Here is a 21,115-nt window from a genome sequence, read left to right as displayed (position 1 = left end):
CAATACTTTAGTTTCCACCACTCTAATAGCCCGTTAATTAAGAGCTAGGTGCCAGACCCCCAGACTTCATTTTATCTGACAGGATGTTGGCCCACTTGCACATATTCACACAGTTTTACACACACACAGTGTCTTGTAATCAGTGGTTGTAGGGTTTGCGTATTGTTTTATGACTATGGTACATTTTTAAAAGGTGTTGCTATAGTGTGTTTGTGTGTGCACGCATGAGCGGCTTTTGAAAGTACAATAAGCTTATATGAAGTGTCCAACACTTTCTGCCATCCCCATGAAAACTGTTCATCTGTGCGAGCTGCAGTCCCAAGGTTTATTTGCGCTTTAAAGTACAATGGTCTCTGGTGGCTGTATTCATAGCTTTAGGACTCATGAAAGGCCTAGAGACCAGTTGGCAACCAGCTGACAACCATCTGGCAACCACTAGTTGCCCTAAGTCCAGTTGCCTTCTGTTCGAGCCCTCCAGAAAACCTCTTTGTCTCCTGTAGTTTGCATGAATTATATAGACTTGTTTAATCTCCTTTATTTTATTTAACACTTTTTTTTCTATTGAACTCTGTTTATTGTTTTGTGTAGTTAGTTTTACCTTTTTGAGCTTATTTTATTTAGCTGTATTTACTTTAAATAAGAGTTTGTTATTGATGTTGCTGCCATGACATTTTCCAGCTTTTGGGATCCACAAACTGTATCGGAAATTAACCAACCTTATTTTCTTTTATCACATCTCATCATATGTTAGCTCAACTAAGCTTGGCTTGCATTTAATCTTATTCCAGTGTTTTTAATTGTAATATGACACATTGCATTTCCCACAAAAGTTTTAGTTATAAAACAAAAGTTTTTAATGATTTTGCGTGTGGAGTGGGCAGCACAGTGAGAATGGTTTAATGCTACATTAGACACTCGTCAAGCAGCTACTTTGCCAGAAATGTGTCAGAAGGGCAGCTGTTAACTTGATACAGTTGTTAATCACAGTAATAAAACGAAATATCCAATGACGTTTTTCAGCACTGGAATGGCACTCTTCCCCTACAAATAACACCATGCAGTTATTGAATGACAGTACGTTGAATCACTATTGCATAAAAGTACTGACCATAAATTGCATCTCAAATTTGATGTGAGTAAATGTAATACCCTGAGAATAAATTTAACCAAAGTCTGATCATTAAATCTTCCTTTGTGGACTTGACAATGAGTTCAAAACTTAATTTTAAGCCCATTGTGTAGTTTGGCATTTTCATTTCGCTCTTTCATAACACAGTTAGTGTGATTTGCTCAATGTGTGCAGTAATAAAGCTATTTCTAAAATAAGCTTCAGTATTAGGTGACTATTCACTGAAGTAGTTGTCTTCAGGATACACCCTGGACAGGTCCATGGTGTACATGTGTATATGAACTCAGAGCTAAAAGTAAGAAAGAACCAAGAGCCAACAATGCTTCTTGGCTCTTGGCAATAAATCTAATATTGTTACAAAACCAGTTTATTTCCCATTAAAAGGTGCCAGGTGTGTAAGGAAAATTCATTTGTGGGTTGAGCAGCAGAGCTAAGTATAAAATATATTGCCAAGAAGTATCGTTACAACAAAGCAAAAATTGACCAAACACACTTTTTTTTTTTTTGCAAAGTTTATATGCTTACGATGTTGTATGCTTACATAAGCTCACATCGTAGACTGATCGAAATATTTATGAGAGAGGATGTCTTTATTATTGTTTGTTTCAGACAGACATGAGCTGTTATACCAAAACCCTAAATCAACCAAAGCTTTTCTAGTCCAAGGCCCCAGTCACACAGGCCAAGAGACCAGTAGGCAACCGCCAGTAGCTAGGGAAAATTTGCTTTCCACGGCCGGTTGTAAGTGAATGCTGGAGGTTGCTGAAATCAATTGGTAAGCTCCAGTCATGCAGGCCAGGACTGGTCAGTGACTCCTGGATCGCTACGGAAAAATGGTTGCAGGAGGTTGCTTGCAGTAGTAAGTGAAATTGGTTACAAAGATGTGATGCTTCACTAAAACCGTCCTTTTAGTTGCTTGGCTATTAACAGATTAACACAGTCACCCGAGGCTTGGATGTCAGCTTTTCTGCAAACACTCGCCAACTACAAGTAGTTGTGAATCTCTGAAGAGTGTGATGCAAACCAAAAAAAAGACGATTTGCCTTCAGCGTTTACTTTGAATGTAAGGATTCTTTGTTGCCAGTTTGAATTGCACTTCCATGCAGACTTTGCAAACAATGTCAATCTGCTAAATTGGAGGTTACCAACTAGCCTCTGGGTCTGTGTTTAACTTGTTAACATTACAAAACTTTTAAAAAGATTCCTCTCTGACTGTTTCTGTTTTAGCAAAAGAAAAACGAAGAAAGAAAATATTTGTCTTTATTTAACGTGAGGTTACAAAACCACATTGTATAATTTATCTGGCATTTCTAATGTAAAGAAATAATAAGTCTTACCTCACCTGAACCTGGCAAAACGCACTGTGACACTTTCAACACTGAGTGACCAAGACGTTTTCAGTACTCTGAAAAGAAAAGAAAGAAAGAATGACGACGAGCGCCTGTACGCCGTCAGATTTCCCAAGGTGGGAAAACGGCGTGTGCACGTGGGTGTGAACACCGCTGATGTATAGCACAAGTGAAATGGATTATGATCAACAGTAGATTTGACTTTCTGCTCTGTCTACTTTCTCAGCGTTGCACCGCTCTATCAAGAGAGACACACTGAGATATTCAAGCACCGAGCTGCCGGAGAAGGTCATTTATCCTCCTTGTCCAGGGACTAACTGACTCTGTCTTTGTGTTAATGATATTGTAAGCCTCACTGAGTGGGCTCGCTTATCAGTTTTGAACTTTACTGAATAATTTTTCTCTCTCTGGTAACACTAAATGGACTGATGTATTATAGGCTACGGATATCTTTTAGAGTTAAATTTGTTGCAGTGTGTTGAAACAAAAATGCGTGTTTTGTATACTCCTGCTAGTTTGATGCATTTACATATTAATGCGCTAAGTGCTGCCCAAGGTATTATGGGATGTTCTGGAAAACGGCGTACTGTCTCATTGTATCTTTCCCTTGATTATTTCTAAATGCCACTCGTTCAGCCAGCCTAGAAACGGCCATTCAATGGCTGCGTCTCTGAGGCCAGCATCATTGGCTGAAATGTCTATCAGTGAAGAGGGTGACAGAGTGACTGGTAATTTGGGAAAACAAAGCATTTATTTAGATGCAAATTTGTTAAAAAGGCAAATGAAAGAGGAGAATGCATTACAGCTCCCCAGTATCAATTCATGTGTGCTATGGGCTGTATTTAATTTAATAGCTTTGTGAACGAAGAGGTTTTTTGTGGTGATTACTGTGTTGGAGCTCCACTAATCACACTTCTGGTGACCTCACTGTCAGATGAAAGGTAAAAATGTGAATTTGTGATACTTTCTTTGGACACTATCAAACATTTTGTGGGCTGTTTGTCTGTCACAGCAAATAAAATCATATGTTTTGAATAGGAAACTTTTTTCAAAAGGAGGAATGATCCAGGTCCAAGTTTTGAAATATCTTGCTATACTTTGGGGGAAATTTTATGTGTAACTTTGTACCCTGTGTGTTTATATGTGGGAGGTTTATCACTGAATACCGAGCATTATGTGTCTCAGTATATACCTAGTTGCAGCTGGTTTCAGTGCTGCTCCTGTTTGTTGCTCTGCACCTGTAAAGCATTGGATTGAAAGTAAGCATCATTACACAGAAGCCAGGAAAGTATTTCTAGTTGCCAGATTACATATTGATTGTGTTTACAGGTCATAACTAAATGAGTCCAAGCATAATCAGTGCTGCTCAATTAAACCTGTCCTGAATGATGGAAGTCTCAGCAAAATATCCTCTTAATGTATATTTGCATGGAGTACCTGTTGTTAGGTGGGGTTAGTTAGATCTTTATTATTTTGAAACTACTTTTGCTATCATTTTCTTTTCTTTAGTTATCTTACAAAAAACCTTGGCATTACCTCTAATCTGTCAAGGACCACTCAGCTGTATCATTATGTACTGAAATATAGGAGTAGTGTAGCAGAGCTGCACTGAAATAACTACTTCTGCTTTTGTGTGTGTGTGTGCGTGTGCGTGTGCGTGTGTGTGTGTGTGTGTGTGTGTGTGTGTGGTTAATCTGACAAAACAAAGGTGCATTTATAGCTTGGGCTTGTACATTTCATGATACTATGGGAAAAATATTAAATTTGGCCAGGCTTATGCTTTTATACTTTAGGGGAAATATATAGATACACGTACGATTCCACTGTTTAAACTTATTGCAACATTTGTTACCTGCTGTTTGAGCTTCATAATAATTGACCTCTTTTACTTCAGTGAAAATGTGAAACTGTTTAAAAACAACCTTAGCTTCACCTTTGTCTTTTAAGTCTCATAGCAGTCTGTTAATGTATGTTCTCCTCTCAAGCTTGTCTAATTTGAAAATCACAGTGCCTGTTTAAGGAATAACTCAGCTGTTATGATAGCACTCATACATTATATGACTAATTCAATAAAACTTAACTTCTTAAGGCTTCGCTTGAAGGAGTCTTTTATGATTTGGACTTTGAGCAGAAGTGAAACCTGACCTCTTATGGTCTGGATCTAAAGCAGATCATTAAACATTTGTTTGTAGTGTGCTAGGTTTCATTCAGATTACAGTGGATTGTAAAATACTGATGCTTTACCGAGGGTATTTCACTGAGAACAAAATCTGACACTAATTTTCTGTGTGTATAAATCCATAATTCAGTTTGATTATTCAATTTTGACAAGATCCCCGAACCATGACCCTTATGTAGACACTTATGTATATATAGTTCTGTGTGAAAGTCTTGAGCCACCTGTTATTTTCTTTAAACAAAAAAGCAATGTATTGAAAAATGGACTAAACATCGACATACAGTATATAACAAGTTGTTTTTGTACAATTGTAATGAGCTTGAAAGATAATTGCTATGGCCACCATTATTAGTCGACGTACGTCTGAAGGTTCTCAGGCATCCAGGTCATCGTAGTCAAAGGAGCTCGGAAAGAAAAGCATCTGGACTTCTTTAAGTTACTTGAAGACGTTTCACCTCTCATCCGAGAAGCTTCTTCAGTTCTAAGAGAAACTGGTGCAGAGTTCCAGATTTTAAGCCCTATGGGAGTGTCCAGCTATTAATCCTCCACAACAGCCAAGGTGTGAAAACAGGTTGTGGGTCACAATCAGCCAAGTTTTCGGGTGAACCCATTGTGAGACCTAGCCCCATCCTTTTTGCTGAGGTCAGACGGCCCAGGATGTGAGTGGACGTTAAGGCGTTTGGGAAGGGATCTCAAAACTGGATTATAGATGGCAGACAGTTGGTGTCATAAGCCCCGCCCTCTGTTCAAAGATGGTCGTTCACAGTGGACATAGGTGGTTTCTTTCACTCCTCTTTCAAACCATCTGTCTTCTCTGTCCAAAATGTGAACATTGGCATCCTCGAAAGAGTGACCTTTGTCCCTTAGATGCAGATTATTCCTCGAGTCAAGCTTTCTCCAGGCTTCTTGAAGTAGATTTCAAAGCTCTTCTTTGGATATTGAATGTCTGTCTCTGTCAAGAAGATCACACACTATTTGAGGTTGAACTCCAAGCTCTGGGCAGTGCTCCCTTGTGTTTGTGTTTTTTGTTTTTTTGTAAATCAAGGTATGCTTTTAGTGCATTGGGAGTGTGTTTGGGGTCACTGTCATGCTTAAAAATCTTGATGGTATTACATGGTAGATCAAGATCTCGTCATACTTTATTGTAATTTTCCAATGATGCAGAGCCTTGACCATGTTTTACAGATGGGCGTAAACAGTCACTATTGTATCTCTCTTCTGACCTCTTCTGTATACACTGGTGATGATTTTAACCAAAAACCTCAAATTTGAGTTAGTTAATACCTGCTGCTACTGATTTTCAGTCTATTCCTTGTGTAATTCGGCGTGCCTCAGCCTTTTTTTTCCTGCTTCTGTTCCTTAAGAAAGGCTTCTTGACGGCCACTCTTCCACTGAGACTCCACTGGATGAACAGAAGGGTCAGATGTATCTCTCAGGTCCTGTGTCAGGGTTTTGCTTTGTTCCTGTTTCTTAAAGACATCACTTTCAGTTGTTCATCTGCTGGAAAATGTTTTTACACCCTCTACTTTTTCCTATGCCCTCCACTTGTCCTTTCTTTTTTTTTTTAAGGACACACAGCATGCCTGTCAAACTGTATTATCTTTGGCATTTTTGTAGATTTATCTAAAAAAAATCAACAAAAAACCCAGAATGTTTTTATGATAGGCTGCTAGTAACAAAGTGCCAAAAGACGCGACTTAAAATTTGTTCTTTGCAAAGATGTCTTTTGTGTGTAGACACAACACTATTTCATACCTTGAGGTGCCTTTTATGTGCCTTAATGATTGAATGATTGACAGTCAGTGTTAAGTGGTTTAACAAGTAAACAAACAAAAACAAAACAATCTTTTGAAAATGGTCAGGTACACGTACTGGACTGAAAATGTGTAAAAAAAAAGAGCCAATTTCAAAAGAAAATCTTGGAAGACCTTCAGAAGACTGGAGAACTATTTCTTAAGACCACTTTAAAAATAATCTAAATATACAAAAATAAGAAGTGGCTCAAGACTAATGCACATTACTGCATCTATCTTTGTTTATTACAAGTAAAATAAAATAAAAAAAACAAGTACAGATTTTCCAGGATTTTAGAAAATATAGAAATGAATAGAAGGAGGAATATAGACAATATTTGCATATGAACCAAATAATTAAACAAATAAATCATTTAAAAATGGAACAATGGGGCGATCGTGGCTCAAGAGTTGGGCGTTCGTCTTGTAATTGGAAGATTGCCGGTTCGAGCCCCGGCTACGACAGTCTTGGTCGTTGTGTCCTTGGGCAAGACCAAGGACACTTCACCCGTTGCCTACTGGTGGTGGTCAGAGGGCCCCGGTGGGCCCCGGTGGCGCCAGTGTCCAGCAGCCTCGCCTCTGTCAGTGCGCCCCAGGGCAGCTGTGGCTACAATGTAGCTGCCATCACCAGTGTGTGAATGTGTGTGTGAATGGGTGGATGACTGGATGTAGTGTAAAGCGCTTTGGGGTCCTTAGGGACGAAGTAAAGTGCTATACAAATGCAGGCCATTTACCACACGTGTGGAAGCCCTTTTGTCACACTGCGTGTATTAATATTCACTAAGGAATTATGGTAGGAATTTCTCCCTCTAGTTTCTCAAGAAACGGGAGCTGCTACTATCCAAAGTGACAGGATAAACAAAGTGAGGCTATTCCTGTTAAAAGGGAGTTTTTCTGTCCCACTGTGGCCAAAGTGCTTGCTCATAGGGAGTTGTTTCATTGTTGGGGTGTTCTCTGTATTATTTGAGGGACTTTACCTTACTATATTACATGCCTTGAGGCAGCTGCTGTTGCGATTTGGCGCTTTTTAGATTGAATTGAATTGATTGATGGCACTGAGTATTATTCACAGAGAGTTGGGGAACGGGTGCAATTACAGCCTTGTAAAATGGCGACAAATATAATTTAAAACCCACCTCCTCAGTTCAGTGATTGTCATTCCCTTTTCCCATAATGGTTTCCTTGACTTCTTGCTCATACCAGCATCATTCCCTATCCAGGGTGTGTTGTGAGGAACGGCCAGAGGAGAGAGCGGGGAAGTGAAGACTCGAGTTAAAGATATTCTGTTCTGTTATTGTAAGCAGCCAACAAATCTTAATCCTTCTAAAGTAACCCAAACCTCTGCTCAGTTATCCTTGTGTGTGGAATGAGGCTCAGGAGACTTCTTCTACTGCTATGATTGAAATTTCCGTGGCAGAAAATAGTTTTCTTTGACAACTCCTTGAGTGAGCACCAGCTAGGTTTAGTTCTGCTTGAAAAAACTGGGTCTCCATGATCAAACACACCGAGCCCAGTGTGAAGTGGAGATAGCATGAGTGTATACTGTATTTTAGGCCACATTCATCAAGCGGGTTGTGGTGTGAGTGGGCTCCTGTGTGTAAATATGTGACAGGTTGCTGGTGTGTTTTTGATGGAAACAGGGCAGTGGCTGCTTTGACTGCCTCCCTCATCAAACTGTGTGACAAGTCCTCTGAGACAACTCTCTTGCTTCAGCTTTCACACAGAATGAATCATAAAAACATCAGATAGCTGGGGGACTTTCATATAGCCATATAGATTTTTACAGTACATGAGGATCAGCAGGCTCTTCTCAGCTCAGTGAGGAGTGGGTAGATTGACTGAGACAAGCTGGCAAGTGTTACAGTAAATTATGTTAAATGTCCAGTTATAGCCATACATTTTAATCAGTCCCCTGTCTTTTCATTTCATAATGTTTTACCTTCGAAAACCTGGATATTTGTGTCAGACAGCCCAAAGTCTGCACCTATAGCTTTGGCTTGAATCTAATCTTAAGTGAGATAAAAAAAAAAACTACTACTGCTGCTGCTCGTCACTCCTCCCAGGATATGGGCCATTCTTTAGAGTTGGGTCCAAGTGTAGCCCAACTTTTTTGCTTCTGCCTCGAGGTCTCATCGCCAGGTGTTTCATGGGCGGCCTCTCTTTTGCTTTTTTGCCTTGGGGGTTCCACCTGAGAGCCTGCCTGGTGATGTTGGTTGGCAGTTTGCGTAGAGCATGCCCTACCCAGCACCATCCTCTCTTCCTGATTTCTTTCTCTACCAAGAGTTGACAGGTTCTTTCTCATAGTTCGATGTTACTGATGGTGTCTGGCCAGCAAATGTGGAGAATCCCTCTGAGACAGCTGTTGAGGAATGTCTGGATTTTTCTACATTCATTTTCAACCCACGAACCTCCACATCTACCAGTGGAAGCGTGTCCGAAATTGTGATGTGGTTACAGAAAAGGTCTCTGGTTGTTTGCAGTGAGCTGAGAATTATCGCTAACAGCAAAGACCATTAATAAAATAATTGACTGCTTGGATCCAGCCATCAATAATGGCACCATTTCATAATTTTTTATAAAATTCATCTTGACTAAACATTCATAATTAAAGAGAAAGCTCATTTTAAAATTTTAGAGTAAACACTGTGAAAGTACAGTGTGGTGTGAAAGTAAACTAAGTAAGTTATGGGAGCAAAAGAACGATAGTCAACTTTTAGCTATTTCCATTGGCACTGGGGAGGTAAACGAAGCAAGATCAGTGAAATGAAATGATTTGAATATCGATAAAAACCTTTAAATATCACTGTGATGCTTAAAAAATACATGAACATTTTAGGTTAGTTGTTATTTTAATCTTTTACAACTAGTAAATAAAGAGAGAGTGAAAATAGTAAGAGAAGAAGATAAAAACAGTTAACTGTTTACTGAAACATATTCTTCTTCTTATCCCAGCTGACCATGCATTTCATTTTTCACAAGGCTCACAAACAGCCACTGAAAGCTGCTGCAGTAAAGGCCTTGCAGAGCATTGAAAAGGAGGAAACCGACAATCTGCCGATGTCCATGAGTTTCAGCCTTCAAGAGACTCCAGGCTGTTACTGCCAGCAAAGGGTTTTCCAACAAGTATTAGATGAATGAACATTTTATTTTCAGTGATGTCATTTGTCCAGTAACTTTTGATTCCCTGAAATGAAGCGATTGTGTTAAAAATGCTTTCTTTACATTTGTTTGCAATCTTTTTGATCACTGAATTAAAGCTGAAAGTCTGCACTTCATTTAAAATTCATTGTGGTAATGCACAGCCCCAAAATTGGGAAAACAAGTTGTCTCTGTCCAAATATTTATCGACCTAACTGTATACTCCACCAGAATAAGAATCAAAACACTTGGAAAATGTTCAGCTTTGAAAGCACAGTTTACTTTCCCCTGTCTGCATTTGCTGCTTGTCCTTGAATCCACTTAAACATCAGTCACACCACAGAAAACACAAGCCAGAAGGTCACTCACAAAGTGCTTCCTCTGCCAAAATGCTCTGTATTGAAAGTTGCCCAGAACTGAGATTTTAATGCTTTCTTTCTTTCCCCACGCTCCACATCTCAAGGAAATTCACTTCTGTAGTTTTTACCTAATCTTGCTAACAGACACTCATTTAATCAGTCGTTGGCTCAAGTTGCCTAAATTTGTTTTTTACACTTGATGAAAGATCTAAGAGGAAAGCAAGAAAATGGATTTCTTTCTTTCTTTCTGTTTTTCTGTAGTTTAGCTAAGTTCAATTGTCTGTTGAAGCGATTGGTCAGAAAGTAATCTCATGTAAGTCTGGAGAATCTGGAGCTTGATTTAAGTCTCTGCAGGTTTGTTTTAATTGGAAACTGAAATATGTGGAAAGCAATTACATCCCGGAAATTGAAAATAATCTAAAAATGTAAACACAAGCAGCAGTGTAATAAGCCATTTATTCTTTGAAGATGCTAAACCAAAGATACATTTCCCTTTTTCTTCTATTCTTGTACTGCTTCATAGTCCCTCCTCCATTCCTTGCATGTATTATATTTTTCTACAAATTGTGGTTGCAGTAATAACCACAAATAGTAATGCAGCTCTGTGTCATGCCTGTGGTGTCATCAAATATGCTCACACAGTAGAGACAGAGGAATAAGAAGAGATAGAGGGAGGGTGACTTTCTGCCACCAGCAGAGCCAGACTGCTGCCGCTACTGGAAGTGTTTTGATAGTGAACCCACATCTGCTGATGACATTGTATCATGGGTTGTCACCAAAGGCCACTGTGGGTTAATAGCATCCTCAGAGATGGTGAGTGAGTTCCTCTGTGGTGTGACACACACTTTGAACCGATTTCACACGTTTGCACTCATTCCAGCACAAAGTCCGAGGTCACAGTTACCTTATAAAGACCCCTGTAAATGTGAAAAAACACAGAAAGAACAATCACCTAATTGGAATATAAGCTTAAATTATTATGTTATTATTGGACTATAATTTTTAATGTTATGTTTTATTCTGACAATATTTAATTGCCTTTTTTAGGTTATACAATATGTGCTAATGTCCCTAATGCATATTACCAATTATTTTCCAAGCATATTGTAGGATTCATATTGATTGCTTGTTATTTCACAAAAATCTATGGATGGACTGATGGGTACACACGAACAGCAGCTGTTTGTGCCTGGCTGTTAGGCTGCAGTCAGTGTTTTCAGCCAAACAGTGACACTACGTCCCTGAATGTCATGCCCCAACTCACTCATTAGTTTATTTTTTCATTTTGTTTTCCTGACCAAACTTCCTGCCTCCCCCACCACAGGCTGTATCTTTATTTTATTGCTGCTGGGATACATAATAACCAGAGAGCAAGAATGAAAAAGACAGATTGAATTTAATTTGTAGCTCAGAGGTAAGTTTCCATAACACAGTGTTTGGTTTCTACACTGATAAGAAAATAAAATAATTAATTAGCAAGCACAAAAGTTGTTATTTGCACAGTACCTGTGATTAAATTTTCCAGTTCTTGCAGATGCTGAATAATGAACAAGAAAACAAACAAAATAATAAAATAATTGGTGCATAAAATTTTTTGACTTCAAATTCTGTAAGTTTAAAGGTTGTTTTGCTTTATGCTGTATGATAATGGTGAAAAATCTTTTGTTCTGTTGAGTGGTGTAGGTGAGGACATGGGCAAATATTTGCATAAACCATGTGTAAAAACATGTCGCACAAAACTGTGATTCATCAGTATTTTCTTACCTGATTTGTTACAATACTGCAGTTTCAAACCCAGGAAAACACTTATATGTAATACCAATAATACTAATCATACTCAATACGAACGTCATTTAAGTTAAAAACAGTAAGAGGTGCCTTTTTGGAAATAAAGATCAGAAAAATGTAAACAGTAACATCGATCACAGCACTGTTTTAAGTTGCCTGAAGTAATGCAATAAACATAGTAGCATAACTGTAAATAAGGTATATATGTGACAGATATTTAAATATAATAGGCTGCATGAGTTGGTGCTGTGCATCTGGTGCTTCTATTTTAAAAGTAGGACTTTAAGAGAAACGTGACACTCTTTAGACAAAAAGAACTTATTAACACTATTATTGTTACAGACAACAACAACATTATGGTTTTATTATTAGCCATAGTTACTAGATGCTAACTTAACGATAACTTAGCGGATGGCTAATGTGGCTCTCAAATGTGTGTGGGCTATATTTATGGTTCAGTGTTTAAATACTTCAGTGTTGTTGAAGCAGCCGCTTTACAAAATTCAATCCAAAGTACTACTTCAGCTACTAATGTAGGTACTGGCTCTATATGTATTTATTTATTTTGACAACCCTGCATTTTAAACACTTTTTAGAAGTGCCTTCGACACAGCTTCACAAACAAGTGATGAAGGCCCGCCTGTCTTAGAAACTAATAGCAAGCTAAAATTGGCCAGAATCAAAATGAAATGAACATCAGTGGAACAATAAATACATGTAATGAACGCACACTATTAACTGAAAAGGAGCACACTTTAATTCTTTTAAAAACATATGGTTATTGGCATTATTCTTTCGTATTATTTACTAAAAATGGTTTCCATTGCTGCACTTAGAGTCTAATTTCTTGGCACTGAGATTCTCATCTCAGATCGGCTGCTCCTTGTCCTCCACCTGTTCTCAGATTTTTCTTGTGGCCTGCTAGTGTTTATTTTCACATCACCTTCAGTGTCAAGCCTTTTCTCTTTGTACCTGTGGCACAGTGAGTGTCTCAGTGGAAACTACATTCAGCAACTCCATTATTTCAGCCATGCTGTAGTTTTTCTTTTTTTTTCCTTCCTAAAAAACATCATCAATCTCGAAGAAACATTCAGGAAATTCAGACACAGTGGGTTTCATGTTTTTAATCAGACTTTGTCTTTCTTTTTTTTTCCTGTAGCCGTGCAGGCGACTCTCCACCACCATGGCTGCATTTTCCATGCCACCTCAAGGCAAATCTAAAAAGAGTGTGTGACAAATTTTAACACAAAAAATGGTGGTAAATTACTGTCATTTAGCTTGCCTGGTTATTTTTTGTGATGCGCAAGAACTTTGTGATGCGCATATTAGCGAGTGAGGCCAGTTGTATCACGCATCCTGTGTTTTAAAGGAATTGGATTTGAAATAAACCATCTAGTGCTACAATCACACTAGGAAAGCAGTGGGCTGGAGACCACAGACAATCAAAACCGCTTTGAAAATGTGCAGTGAACTTGCAGTCTTGTTGCCTTTGAGATGGTTGCTTTGAAGGCGAAGACCAGGTCTGTGCACGCTCGCAATCAGCTGCTGTCTTCAAAGTGACTTTGGTGCGTCAAGACAGTGATGTAAATGGCAATAAGATGGAGTCTATTGCCATCTATTGCAAATCGTTTGCTTTCTACATTAAACAGAAATTCACTCTTACATTAAGTTCAGCAAGAACATCAGACATTTGAAAAAAAAAGTTCAAAAATCGCTCCACAAATGATGTCGTTGCTGCTTGAGGCAATTTAACTGGGAAATAGGTGCATGGCAATCTTGCGTTTATGTAAGAATGTAATCAGAATATAACCAACTGGCAACCAGCTAAGTTGAGTGCCCTTTGGCAAAGAGACACAGACTGGCTTAATATTTTGTCTTTATTTTAAAATTAGACAGCCATCATTAGCAACTCTTTGCTAATCTGTCTGACTGCAGTCAGTCTGATCCAGGAGACAACTGTTTGGAGACAGGTTGTCTCCCACTGGGTGACATGAAGGTGTTGCATGCTCAAAACTGTGGGAAACCAGTGTCTAGACCTTAAGGGGCATTTTTGTTTTCCATCTACAATTAGCAGAAAAGGCATTAGTGCATGTTATTATTTTATTTTACATTGTACTTGCTACGTTACATAATTTTTATAATTTACAGTGATAAAAACAACATTTTTTCCTAGAAAATGGGGCTCAATCAATGCAAAATTGATGCCGTGGATTACATCATGTGATCCACTTTGCTTTAACTCCATAATTTCATTCTCATCTAGTTCTTGCTTATCTTCTACTTATATTTTTGTGCCACCCATCTGGAGAATCAGCAGTGCTGGAGCAGTTTTTGGATGCAAACCGGGTTCTGGTTGTATGAATATAACATGAAGCCTTCAACAGGAAGTGAATACTTTTTGTAAGCAGCGCATGCTGGTTTTGATGTGCTTTCTTCTGGGATTGAAGAGGATTCATATATGGATTTATTCTACCAGTGGAGCTTACTTTAACACTCGACGGTGACAGGAGCTTTGTAGTCAGACTCTCTGTAGCTTTATAGGGAACGATTGACACACACATACTGGAATGTTCCGAATTTGAAAATATTATTAAGACTGATTGAAAATTCCCACATTAAAGTTTCAAATTTATCTTAAAAATATTTGTATGACATTTTACTGGTGGTTCAAGTACTAACATGTAGAGAACATAAGCGATGTACTTCATGGTGTCTATATAAGTTATCTGTGGTAGTCAGCACGGGTCATTTTTCTGTTCACTTTTGCTTGAAAACGGGGAAGGAGTAGCTGGTTTTTTTGGACATTACTCATCTAATGGTTGGCTAATGAATATATGGACTCTGTTTTCAGCAAAGTGGCCATTTTTTAAAACTACTTAATTAAGCCTCCATCTGTCTGTGGTGCTCATTCAGTGTAATGTTATTTTTGGCTTTGGATAGTGCCTGACATGGAACCCGGTTTATTTATTTTGTACTTTTACTAAGTTGGCTGTTAAAGTTTCATCCTTTTATGTTGCTTTTCTTCTGAAAGAGATTCAGACACACTTTTGAAGCATTTTTTCTTCAAAAAAGCCAGCAAAGATCACAAAAAGCTTATTTATGATTATTTATCCTTCGGAAGAATGTAGCCCTGAATGATTGTTAATTAAGTGTCTTATGCCTGTCTTATTCCTAAGTATGGCAACAGACTAACTGTGAAGGTAATGAAACTGATTAAGATGACTGATGACTGTCATTTTGCCGTTATGCTACTCTGGCTGTGTAAAACATCTCTGCATCATCATTATTCCGCTTTCCCATAAAGTTGTGTCGGTTCATGTGGACACGAGTGTTTTCAGTGGGAAAAACATTTCATAACTCATCCAAGTGGCTTCTTCAGTCTCCGCTAACTGAAGGTTTTCCCAAAAGGCTAGCGCTATTAAACTGAAGTTATCAGCAGTAATGGGGACACTTGAAAGTTGATGTATACCATAAACTAACACATAGGGATCAGTATTTAGGGTGTGATTCACATCCTCCACTGCAGCATAAATTTAGATGTCATCAGGATGCTGCAACTCCACTCTTGCATGTGCTGCTTTGGTTCTTGAATTAGTTGTGAAGAAGAGCAAAGATATAACACACAAAGAGCTCAAGTGAAAACAAGTGTTAAAGCTGGTATTCCCTAAGGCTCAGGGCCCCCGGCCAGAGTCATGTATATCGTGTATTCTTTTACCTGTGTGTTTCCTTTGCATTAGTTAACACGCTCACTTGGAAAGCTAAATGTTGCTGGTTCAATTCTAGTTGGAGATGCAAATTTTGAAAGGCTTCTGCAGTAAAACTCTGAGCTACTGACCCCTTGTGACAAAGGAATAGACGGAATTAACTGCTTCTCCCTCTGGCTAAATGGCACAGCACAAAAGAGCTGCCTCATCACGCCGGGACACTGTTCTCTATTTACAGCTACAGTCCAGTGGCCACTCTTCAACAATGAGTATATGCACATACTTAGCAGGAAGGATGATTCGAGCAGAGAGTGATGGGAAGCCATTTGGGTAAAATGGAAACAGCCATCTCTGAACTGAACAGGGACCCTAAGGGTACATCTTTCACCATCTTTACAGTGCGTGATTGCAGCCATTCCCCAGACTCTATGAATAGTACATGAATAGTACTCATGGCCATTGCTTAATGGTTGAGACAATTTGCATATCAACAATCATCAATGATCTTGTGTCTCATTATTGTACAATGATGCTGGTTTTGATCGTTATGCAACTGTAGAGTTTTTAAAGCGGGGAAACCTGCAGTCAGCTGAGACTGAAGAACTCAAGAACATTTGGATGAGCGCTGAAACAGTTCTCCCACCAAAAACTTTGCATCTAAATGAGCTGAATTAAAAGAAATCGAGTGAAAATCTAACGTTCTGTACTGCATGTAGACAAACCAAGACTACTGGTTTCATGTGCTATGCTCTCAGCACTGCTGCCATTTCTTTGGTAGCACAATGGAGCTGAACACATTTACTGTGACAGTGAAAGCAGAGGTGTTTGGGTTAATTGCAGTCAGCCGTCTCCCCTCTGACAGATGAGTCTGTCTGAACGTGAAATGTATTCAGCTGTAAAACGCTCGTCTGTTATTAATTTTAACTTGTGCATTTTGGAAAGCATAATATGGATATAGAACTTCTGATCTCCTCAGTATACAAATTTTAGCACTGAAATAAAATCCAGTTACTTGTCAATGACACCTGTCTCCTCCTAACCCTCACCTACTGCTTTCACTGACACTGGAAATGTCTGAAATAAGTTAATTGGCTAGATAATGACATGGGTTGGACTATTCATCACTCACGGATGCATAAGGACTGGACTGTAACGGAGATAAAGGATTAACTTCGTTCTCTTGCACAAACTGCTGATAACGACTAGCTTAGTGTATTCTAACTTGTGCTACTTACAGGTTTACTATTAATAACTTTTTCAAGAGTTGTGGTCATTTTGAAAAATTGTCTATCACGTAGACTATATTATGTGAACAGTGTAGACTAAGGCCTCAGTCACATTGGTCTAGAGACCAGTGGATGACTGCCTGGGAACCACCCGCCGCTAAGGAAAAATGTGCGTTCCCTGAACAGTTAGTGAGCGCGTGCAGGAGATTGCTTGTTGTTAATGGAAGATTTTCAACATGCAGCTACTTTTACGCAATTACTTTACAGTTTTCTGAGATAAAAACAGAAAGAAACAAGGAAAGGAAAGGAAGCAGGAATAAAACACAAACACCAAATCCTTATGAAGATATTCATGAAGTGTCTCTGCCTGCTTTGTGTGAGTTTTGTTGTGGGGTTTTGTTATTTTTAAGTGCCCCTACTTTTACCCCGGAATGATAGTTTTCTAAAAATATTATTTTTAATAAGCTGTGTTCCCACATTTCCAACATAACTTAGTATTTATGGAGTTTATCAGCCCCTTTAGTGTTTCTCTCTGTTAAATTCAGTTCTTGTTTTACTCTGTTAGTTGTCTCCTGTGTTTTGTGCTGTTTGAGTTCCTCCTGCGGCTGATTGTCTTGACTAAACCTGTGTGTAGTTTGCCTTAGCTGTCTCCATTTCCCTAATCACCTTGCGTGTATAAATAGTCCTGTCTTTTCCTCAGTTGTTGTTGCAGTGTCTGTTATCCTGCCCACTGTGATTTTCCTCCACGTTCTCCTGAGGTCTGTTAGATATTGTGCTTCATGGCATGGATTGTGTTTTGAGCTTTTATGGATTAGCCTAAATAAACAGCTCGTCTTTTGTTAATTTGGTCTGCCTCCTCCGTCCTGCACTTGGGTCTTAACTTCTCTATTCAACAAATCGTGACACAAGCCAGATTTGTTTTAAAAACATGCAAAGTTCATCACTGCTGTTATTTTGTTGAATAAGTTATTTCATGCTAAGCCCTTTACTTTGCACTTGAAGCATTTCTATTTCTATCCCTATTCCCTTCAGGGTCTATGTAATCTTAAGTTGAACTATTTATTCACTTGTCTCCAACCAAAGCTGAGATGTATGCTAATTTTGAGCTTCAACGGTGGTTTAATTGGAATTGCTTCCCTTTACAACAACAGTGTGACGTTTCCTATATCATTTTCAGACACAGCATTCACTGGACTTTAATCAGAGTAGAAAAACATGTCAGCTCTTTGTCAACAATGTGAAGCGATGCACTAGACAGAGTGCTAACAAGCATTTTAATGCCCTAAAAGATGGTCCTGCGATTTTATATATTCAGTTTTAATTAGGTAGGGCAAATATATTTAGAAAACATGCATCTCTAATACTTCACTGAAATCAGAAATACTAATGAAAATGTTATGGTGATGCTAAGAAAGTTCATCTACAGCTCACTGAACACTGAGTCTCTTTATATGCACTGCATTTCTGCACAATTCATTCTGTTGATTTGTCAACTTTGCAAAACATTCTAAACTCAAATGTATACAGACATTCACAGCTCTAGGCTAATCAATAACCAAAGCTAAAACCTTTTTCTGTCATCTTCAGGGTGTTGGTACGGACCCCCACAGTGCCTTGGCTCTGCCCTCTGACTCCAAGTGGCACAAAGAAAAAGCAGAGGATACCCCGTTCCAGTTCCTGGACTCTGATGATATGACCATCAGCATAGGTAGAGCTGGACATCTCTCAGGCAAGCCTCCCTTCATATACCCACATCAGCTGTTTTTTGGGCTGCAGTCTTTGTAGCTGCAACCTTTTTAGTCTCTTTGTTTCAAATGCATGATTTGGTTGCAGTTGCAAAAGAGGTTCAGGCATTAGAAAGCAAAATCGAGGAAAAACGACTGCATTTGGTTGGCTGTCTGAAACCTGACCTGGCGCTTCTATGATGGCTCTCTTTTTGCTGTCCTGTTTTTTCTGTTTCTCTTTTTCTACCTGCCTTATCTCACCACCTGTAATCCTCACTGGGTGCTCTTGTGGCTGAATGGTGTTTTCATCTTGACAGCTCTTGGGAAATTATCCTTGGCTGCAACACTAAACCTTCCTTTAAGCAATCATCTTTCCGAATGCTATTCCCTTATAACGTAATGTCCTACATACTAATTGTAAATTGTCACACTTGTCTGAATCGGTTTATAATGGGTAGGTTGTTCTGTAATTAACATAAATTATAATTTCCAACGTGCAAGACAGAGACAAGTCTAATTTTGTACTGTTTTGCAGAAAACATGAGTAAGAAACATTTTCTAACATATCAGAGTAATATTATAGCAACTGAGCAGTGACACCCCACATACAACTGCCTAACGAAGGTAGAAAATTAATGAGCAAATAAATGCAGCAAAAACATAACATAAAATAGCAAACATAAATGCTGGCTCACTTGGAGGGAAATAGACTGTCTGATATGGTTTAGTCAGACTTTTTTGCTGTTAGGTTACAACAAACACCTGGTCATCCAGAGGTGAACGTGCAACAGCCTCAACCTCTGGTGAATCGCTTTCAATTTAAAGATGATTGCACAGGTTGCCTGGTGGAGGCACCCTGGTTGTGGCTGGATCCTCAATGTAGGTGGTTAATGTGAACGTCTGTGTATTTAGATATTAGTCTGTGTATTTCGGTATTTAGCTAAATACACAATATATTTAGATATACTGGCTTTGTATAACATTTGTTACATGTACTTACCTATAAGTTCTTACTAGGATAATACAACACTAGTGCTTGTTTATACTGTGCCGACTGTGCTCAGAGCAGCTGGTTTGTTGCGTTTGTGGCGCGCTAAACATGCGTCTTGCCTTCAGGGAAACTCCATTGGTACTATTTTTGGTAATGGTAATAGTTTAGATAAGTTCGCTTTTCATTCACATGTTATGTTCTGTTTATTCCTGCACTGAAAAGCTGTTAACTGTCGCTCTGCGTTCTTATGAATTCCAAGCACAGCAGGGGCTCTGCTGAATCATACACATTGTTGATTTCGAACCAGACTACCAGAGCAAATGGTGAAAATGAAATAGAGTCATGCTGCTAATTATAAGCCTTATGTAGTTATTTTTCTTTGGTGTCACAATGAACCCAATTAAGAAATAAATCTTCACCAGCACCAATTGTCAAGACCGTAACTCATGAAAAGTAATGGTCAGGTAGAAGGAAGGAAGAAAACAAGGACTTTTTAAAAATCTTAATTATACCCAAAGTGTTGATGCTGCATTTCATTGACTTTTTAAGAGGTATTGAGTGCACAACCTCCTGTCATTTATCATAGATCACCTACAAAGGTTTTGGGGTTTTTTTAAATCATGAATTACTTGTACCCTTAAAAAAATATTGTTTGTTTTCAGCATACAGTCAAACCAGAATAGAGACAGCCTGAAAAGCAGGGTCTCTCTGCTTGAGTTATTTAGTCAGATTTTGATTGACAGCTTTTTTGCCAGCTCAAACAACCCAAATCAAATGGGAAAAAACAGCAGAGTTTGATTGAACTGGACCAAAACGTCTAGATATCCTGAGTATGAGTATAGGAAACAGAAAAATACCTTCCTTCCATGCAATATAAGGTGACCCAAAGGGCCTGACTCATTAATATGTAAAGTTTTTATTTATTTATAAGATTAAAAAAGAAATTCTGAAATAGGCAAAGTTACATTAACATAAGAATTCAACAACTTGTCAGATAAAGATAAAAATATGTATGCAGGTAATGCCAATTTTAAATTACCCAGGATAGGATGATTATTCAATTCAATTTCAATTCTTTATTTATTTGTCACATGTAGTTATAGCTGGTACAACATACAGTGAAATGTTTTTCCTGGCTAAAAAAGTACTCCCCCCGACTGTGCAGACATGCTAAAAAGGATTTTACATAAACTAAAAAAAAAAGGGAGGGGGGGGGAAACAAAAGTTAAAAAGTAAAAAATAATATAAAAAACAATGTAAAAGTCCATATGTTTGTGCTTATAAGTATATATCCATGACGTGCAGGATATTGTACTGTAATAATTTAAATGAAAAAACTATAAAAATATACATTATTTACATAGTACAGATATATATAATAAGGTACGGATAAGGTTCAGAGAGAAAAGTAAAATGCAAATTATGTACTGTGTGTGAGATTGTCCATCATGTCGTCCGGTTTGTGTTTTGGTTGAGGAGTCTCACTGTTTGTGGGTAAAAACTCCTCCTGAACCTTTCTGTTCTTGTTTTCAGGCTACAGAGGTGCTTTCCTGACCTCAGTAGCCTGAACAGTTTGTGGGCAGGATGGCTGGAGTCCCTAATGATCCTGATGGCCCTGGATCTGCACCTTTCAGCATAGATGTCCTGCAGTGCTGGTAAAGATGTTCCCATAGTGCGTTCAGCTGTGCGCACAACCCTCTGCAGGGCTTTCTGTTGCTGTACTGTGCAGTTCCCG

At 38.6% G+C, this 21,115-nt stretch overlaps 1 protein-coding gene across 2 annotated transcripts in view; it reads left to right on the top strand.

Annotated features, from left to right (window-relative positions):
• slc39a11 (solute carrier family 39, member 11) overlaps nt 1-21,115 on the top strand; it is a 167,587-nt gene that overhangs the window by 84,781 nt on the left and 61,691 nt on the right. The window contains exon 5 of one of the 2 annotated variants that reach the window (XM_026177301.1): nt 18,253-18,373. In XM_026177301.1, the coding sequence (XP_026033086.1) occupies nt 18,253-18,373 (121 nt within the window). Of the gene's footprint in view, nt 1-18,252; nt 18,395-21,115 lie in introns of both variants that reach the window. The other variant, XM_026177300.1, reaches the window with a different exon arrangement.

Source organism: Astatotilapia calliptera, chromosome 8 (genome assembly GCF_900246225.1).
Source record: "Astatotilapia calliptera chromosome 8, fAstCal1.2, whole genome shotgun sequence".
NCBI lineage: Eukaryota > Metazoa > Chordata > Actinopteri > Cichliformes > Cichlidae > Astatotilapia > Astatotilapia calliptera.
This window is presented reverse-complemented; position numbering and strand designations above follow the sequence as displayed.